The sequence below is a fragment of the Geospiza fortis genome, unplaced genomic scaffold (genome assembly GCF_000277835.1).
Source record: "Geospiza fortis unplaced genomic scaffold, GeoFor_1.0 C13951417, whole genome shotgun sequence".
In the NCBI taxonomy this organism is placed as follows: domain Eukaryota; kingdom Metazoa; phylum Chordata; class Aves; order Passeriformes; family Thraupidae; genus Geospiza; species Geospiza fortis.
The window spans coordinates 1-6,611 of record NW_005055730.1 but is presented as its reverse complement, the minus strand read 5'-3'; the positions used below and the strand labels follow the sequence as shown (position 1 = coordinate 6,611).

General features: G+C 38.0%; 1 protein-coding gene across 1 annotated transcript; it reads right to left on the bottom strand.

The window, feature by feature from the left end:
* Positions 1-88: 88 nt before the first annotated feature.
* Positions 89-2,990, bottom strand: LOC115949318 (secretogranin-3-like). Its single transcript, XM_031065849.1, has 3 exons — positions 2,900-2,990; positions 2,171-2,299; positions 89-200 (listed from the first exon to the last, which is right to left on the bottom strand). The coding sequence occupies exons 1-3, from the start codon at positions 2,967-2,969 to the stop codon at positions 109-111; spliced, it is 291 nt and encodes a 96-aa protein (XP_030921709.1). The 5' UTR covers positions 2,970-2,990; the 3' UTR covers positions 89-108.
* Between the last annotated feature and the right edge of the window lie 3,621 nt (positions 2,991-6,611).

Here is a 6,611-nt window from a genome sequence, read left to right as displayed (position 1 = left end):
AGCACAGTTTCACATTACTATTATTTAAGGTATAACACGAGTTATACAACACAGTATAAATTACTTGCTTTTTAATGCATATGGTGCCCATCCCAATGTCAAGACCTTTTACTTCATACCTTCTTTGTTACCTTGTTTATTGTGTTTTTTCAGCCATTCTATGTTCTTCCTGATTGCTTCCAAATATGCCTCAGATTTCCCTGGAGGAAAGGATGAGAGAGAAATCAAGCACTTACATCAATGATTGATGCAGCTTGCTTAACTGGGCGAAGTTGGTCACAGCAAAGGCAGATTAAAACTATTCTTAGTTTCTGTTTAAAACCTGAGTCCTGTCAAACTCAGTCAGGCAAAATTCCCAGAGATGGTTAGCAGGTGCTCCCTGTGCAAGATTAGTCATACACAAACCTAGGATCGTGGTTTTTCTGATCTTTATACATAACTTTTGGTGGCATCCACAGAAACTGCATATGTGGATTAAAAACAACCTGTAGCTTTTTGATCATCATAATGGTTCAGCAAAGAAAAAGCTGTTGAGATAGCAAGGAATGACTTAATTAGGGCTGAGAGCTTTCAGTATCAAAACTCCTCCATCCTGTAGTACTAGCAGCATACAGCAAACCTAAAATTGTAATACTTTGGAAAGACAACTTGAAATGTATTTACTGAGAAAAAAGACGTATTAAAATTACCATGATAACTCCTTGCTATAGTTGAAATTTAAAGTGATGGCTATTTTTGGACCAGAAAGCACACAGGACACAATTAGTACAAGGATTACCTAATAAGGCTCCTAAGAAAATATTCCAGCTAATGGATTTTGAATTCTTAGCTTGGCTGGAGCTTTATTGATGTAATGTTCTTATATTTGTCAGGAATAAAAAACTCTGGTGTGATTAGTGTGTAGCAGGTCACTATTGCCAGCTATGCATGTCTGCTCCTGTTAGTAAGTGGATACGGAATTAGACACACCCTCATTTTTGAGCTGGGAGTGCAGTAACTTTACAGTAAGTTAAGCAAGGGCATTGCATGATGAGATAAAGAATAAATACTGATCCAATTTGAATTTCTAAAAAGCTATTGGGCTGCAGATAAAGGAAAATAACCTAAATCAAACTGAAAAGACAAATCTTCAAGAGACAAGCAAAATATGTTATTTATCACTTCCTACCAAAAAGTATTGAGATAACTTTACTGTGAAATCAGACAGTCACCTTGAGCTATTTTCCTCTTCCATGTTGAAATAAATAAGCTGCTGGAAGAAATGCCACCTTCCCTCTGTGAGTGCACTGCCCACAGAGCTGAACCAGGTGACTGATAGACTACAATCTACTGCAGTCCTGATTTCTGCCATTCATTACTGAGCAGCCTGAGTGAAAACACTGCATTCCAAAAAGTATGAGCATCAGACAGCACTGGTGCAAAAGAAGCAATTTTTTTAACCAACTGGTTACAAAACACAGATACTTATGTTGGACTCTTTGCAACAAGAACTCACTGAAAGGTTTCTGCGCCAACAAACATTCTCCTTCAAGCGTTCAGCACAATAAGGAGGCACAATGTCCCCTGCAGATTTGTTTTCAGATAGAGTAGCTGATTTGCACCCAGGAGACTTCAGCCAGTACAGTGTAATTCAGCACGTGTCATGCTGAGGCGGGACAAAAATAACTGTACTACTGTGCTACATTTGCTTAGGGAGGCACTAACCTACTGCAATGTCTTCAATGTTACATAAAATAGGTTGATTACTGATAGCCTTTAACCTCTGGCAGTGGGAAATGTAAATTGGATCACTGTAGAACCCTTCACTGCCTTTGAGTACCAGCTTGCTCTAAAACAAACTGCAGAAATCAATGGACCCATTCAGATATTGAATATACTGGCCATCCTGAAAAGCCACAGATGCAAAGAAGAAAAATTTCTTTGCACTACTGCATCAAACTGCATTTCATATTGTTCTAAAGGGGTCTCTGAATTCTGTGAATGTCTGCTCAGCAAGGGATGTAGTGTCATATGTTTAAAACTTGGCAGATAAGCACACTTCCGAATCAAGCTCTTGTGTGCTGACTCCCAGTGACTACAGACTGAAGATATTTATGCTAACACCATGGAAAATCAATACCAAAGAGAGAAAAATACTCCAATCACTTGGAGGAAAAGCAATATTCTGTACCTCTGGACTCTTCACTGTTTCCCGCTGCATTTTGTCCTTCATTTTTTGTAGAATCCTTTGAAACCTCATACTCCTTTTCCATTTTAGCTGCTTCTTCCTTTGTACTGTCTGCTTCTTCACTGCTCTTGTCTAAAGAAATAACAGAAGCAAACAATTTTGTATCAAATGTCCAGGAGCATTTCCCAATCACATCAATACAATCTTGGCAAGTAAAGCATTCTGACTGCTGGCTGAGGAAGAGCCTCATTGAGCCTGTCCCAAAGTGGTTCCTAAAGGCCATCTCTACTCCAGACCTCTGGAAAGAGGCATGCTTGTTTCTGTTCTCACAAACAATAGCTGAATACAGGTGACTGCAATGCAAAGGCACATTTCTTTGTGCAGAGAAAAAATCTGTGAAATTTGCATTTGCAACATTCAAAGTCGACAAATAACGCTTTCTCATTATTATTTTAGTATTAAAAAGCACTGATACAGCTTGCTTTTGTATATGTGTAACATCTGGACTCCAGTGAAGCAAAAGAGAGTGACTATACCTCTCAAAGACTGAGCAATTAAGTGAAAATTTCTCTCTTGTTGTGGGCTTGGACAACCAAGCTATGGCTTGGTGCAGGTCCTTGAGAGACTGTGGCTTTAACAAGCAGTCAGGCTGCCAAAGCAATTAGCATACTTTTAACTGAATAGGTTAAAAAAAAAGTGTGATTCCAGAAAAGAAAATTGTAGACTAAGTACCTGCTGTTAGTTTTGTCCTGGTTTTAGTGGAAGGGTTCTCAAGCTTCTTCTTTGTCTGCTCAGCTATCATTGTATCTAAGTTTTCTAGAAATCAAGGCAAAACAAAACCAAACCCCAGTTATTCTCCAGTGGATAAGATGCAGAATCCATGCTACATTCTCCCCAATACCAGTATGAATGGTAAGTAGAAATCTAAAAGAACAGTCTTCATCCTTGCCCCTGAACAATTAATGCAGAGCCAATGCTAAAAAGACAAACAAATATGAAATATTGATCAGTCTTATTAAAAAAATTAACAATTGAATCATGACAATGTGAGTACCAAATAGTGCCAACATGCATAAAGTCAGTAAAAGTGTTCATCATATTCCATATTCCGTATTTCAGTCATGTAAGTCACAAAAAACTGATGACAATCTGTAGTAATTTATTCTGATGAAAGCAATGAAAGGCTTTAATTAACTTCACAAAAAAGACAAGACTACGAAATATGTGCTTCATCCTGATGGGAAAACACTATCCCAAACTGGCTGTCTCGATTTTATATGGTTTCATTAGAAAAAAAGTCTAGTAACAGGTTTTAAATTATATTTAGAGGAAATAAACATGTAAATTGAAGAGATGAAAACAAATACTTTCTTAAGTTGCTGAAGTCAAGCATTTACCTGAAAACCAACTAGACAGCTGTGGCCATGTATACAGCTCTAGAAGACTAGAAAATGTATTTCCATGCAAATTTCAGGGCTGAATTCATCTAATTTGAAAGTAAAAGCACCTCTTCATAAAGATGGATGTTTCAGATAGAAACACTGTATGGTTATGTGGGAAAAAAGTCCTTTTGGTACCACACTTGGAAGATATTCAAAATACAGATCACCTATGACCTGACACGTTTCCTCAGTCATATTATGGATACAGTGTAGAATTTTCCTTCCTTTTATTATCTTTTAAAGGTTCAGTTAAATATGGATTCAAAATTTCATACAAACTATCTTATTGGTGGGTATTTTTGAGAGATTTAGTTTTGAAATTTATCAAAATTCCATTTATATAAACAGCTGAAATATTCAGTGTGTGATGTGGGAACTGTGGCAGAATAGATATAATAAGGCTAATAATATTTTAAATAATATTTTCTGTATAAGGCCAGTATTTTATCCATCAGCTGGGAGCATTTTTTCCCTTAGAAAGATACTCAGCACTGAAACCTAAGGAGTAGTTTTTTAGTAAGCATATTTCTCTTTGTGACAGATCAGCATAAGCAATTGTGCCTCCCATCTGATGAGAAATCACATAATCCTGTCTGCCTGCATCCTCTATATTTTGTTATTTACATAAAATTAAAATGTAAGCAGTATTTGTTGGCACCCTGCCTGATTGCACCCTCTCAATTCTGCATCACATCATGGTTTTTTTGTGAATATTTTCATTTGGTACATATCCCTTTAATGTGATTTCTGACCTTGCCCCATAAGCCCTAACCAAAACAGGTCTGGGCTGTGTTACAAGCTGGATCAGACATCCTGGTGAAATAAAAAACAAGCTAGAATTATAGTGGTGGTACTGATGCCCCACTAATCACTTGATCCAAAGCTTATTGAAAGGACTGTAAACATCCCTTTCAGTTCATTTCAAGATTCTATTTTTCATCCTGAATCAGTACCATACTAGTATTTCAACAGGAATATAAGGATTTCTCTGTTGCAAATGGCACATTTTTCAGGGTAAGATTCCACAGTTAAGAGCTTAAAAACCCTTTGTAAACACAAACAAATAGATTATTCTCCTTCACTAATTCATGCAAATGCAACAATGTCACTGATTTTGGAGCTTAATCCAGCATGTTCTATTAAATTAAGCTTAATTTTAAAAAATAAAAGTATTCAAAAATGTAAAATATGACACATATATAAGGGCATTGATTCATAAGTGCCTTTAATGTTCTTCCTTTAAAGTATCTGCATTTAGGCAGTAAGTTTCTATTAGCAGGAAATAAAAAGAGTCCACCAAGAGATAGATTAATACCCTGCCAAGACATCTTTAGATTTATATGTCTGACACTGATATTTCTGAAAGTTTTTGTTCTGTCCATAGACTGTAGTGTTTAAAAGTTGTACATATATCCACATACAGCATGTGCTACTGCAGGCAATGGGATTCATACTCCTCCATTATTTAATTGCTTCTATAAATAGCATAATGAATTGTACAGTTTCTCTGAGTCCTTTGATTTTGGTAACAATTTCATGTGAGTTCACTATCACTCCTTGGTGAGTACAGAATTGCTTTCCAGCCCCATGAAGCGAAATGAGGCAATGCTAATGACCTGAGCTTTGCCACTAAAGCCAGACTGAATGCCATGATCACTGTGTTCCATTTTCAAAGCTCTGTTTTGTCAGTAAGGATGTAGACAAACTTACAAGACAGGCCTTTTAACAGGCACTGTATTGAACAAGTGAAGTTACCCTGCCAGCTGGATGGCACACCAACATGGATCTGAACATTTATAATCAGCTGCTTTTCCTGAGTGATAGTCCATGTTTGAGGGGCTTGTTTGATGTGTACCCTAGAGAGAATATCGCCAGATAATCCCAGCTCTTCCTGAACAGGATTTATTGCTCTTGCTCTGCATCAAAAGTAATGCTTTAACAGCTGGTATTGTTTCAAAACATGTTTGTACCTGCCATGTGTGGCTGGGCCAGGGCAGAGCAGTGTTTGCTCTCAGTTACCCTGATGGAGTGAATCATCCTCTCGAGTGAGCTGTGCCTGTGAGCAGCTCAGCAACGCTGTCCTAGCCAGGTCTAACAAGGATTGATTACTTTTCTGGTGTCGTCTCCTTGGCAACCTCATTTGCACAGAGGAAGAGCTTAGAAAGGTACTGACCCTTCCACACTGCGGGCCACTTATTTGAAATGGCACGAATTAAAACAACAGGACAATAACTACTGAGCTAATGGAAGTGACCCAGGCTGGTAAATAGGCCAGTGCTCTGGCACAGCTTTCTGCAGAGCAGGATAATCTCATCATCCAAGCAGACACCAGAGTCACAAGATCTGCTTTCTGCCTTGCCTCACTTTCTAACTGCTCTTTGATCTGGGGTGACTCACTAAAGCGTTCATGCTGCAGGAGGGCTTCTGTTTTGAGTAGGCTTTCAGAGACATCCTAGGCCCAGTTCCTACACACTGACAGATGCTCTTAATTCCACCAGAAAATGCAAATTCCCAGCGGTTTTGAAACTCTGAAGTCCTTCAAGGTGGGCATCCAAAGATCTGAACTGCATAAACCCAGAATGTTTTATCTTTACTCTGGGAGAATGTACTGTGGTAACACCCTCCAAATCCATGGGAAAAGATACTACATGGATAACTATTACAAATTAAATTACTTAGTTCTTATTAGAGAAGCAGAAAGTAACATATCCATCTGAGTATTTAATGGAATTGGTAATGGGAGCCTGACATGGACCTTTCTCAATAGACAGATTCATGGTGTTTCCCAAACTCTTGCAAATTTTCCTGCAAAGGGTTTTTTCTTGTGCATAATTGTCCTGTACCTGGGAGGCAGTTTCACATTCTATCCTCACCAAATTGACTGAAGCTGAGATTCTATGTCATTAAATTGCCACAGAAAGACCTGCTTTGCTGTTCTGTTTTCATACAGCATAAAAAGACTGTGTTTATTAAAGGAGAAAAGGGATCATCAAGGTACCTAA

Excerpts from the sequence above, each read along its gene's own strand:
- LOC115949318 (XM_031065849.1), bottom strand. The coding sequence starts at position 2,969 with ATGATAGCTGAGCAGACAAAGAAGAAGCTTGAGAACCCTTCCACTAAA. Across the intron at positions 2,300-2,899 it reads CAGGACAAAACTAACAGCAG|ACAAGAGCAGTGAAGAAGCA; the intron begins GTACTTAGTCTA and ends TTATTTCTTTAG. Across the intron at positions 201-2,170 it reads AAACAGTGAAGAGTCCAGAG|GGAAATCTGAGGCATATTTG; the intron begins GTACAGAATATT and ends CCTTTCCTCCAG.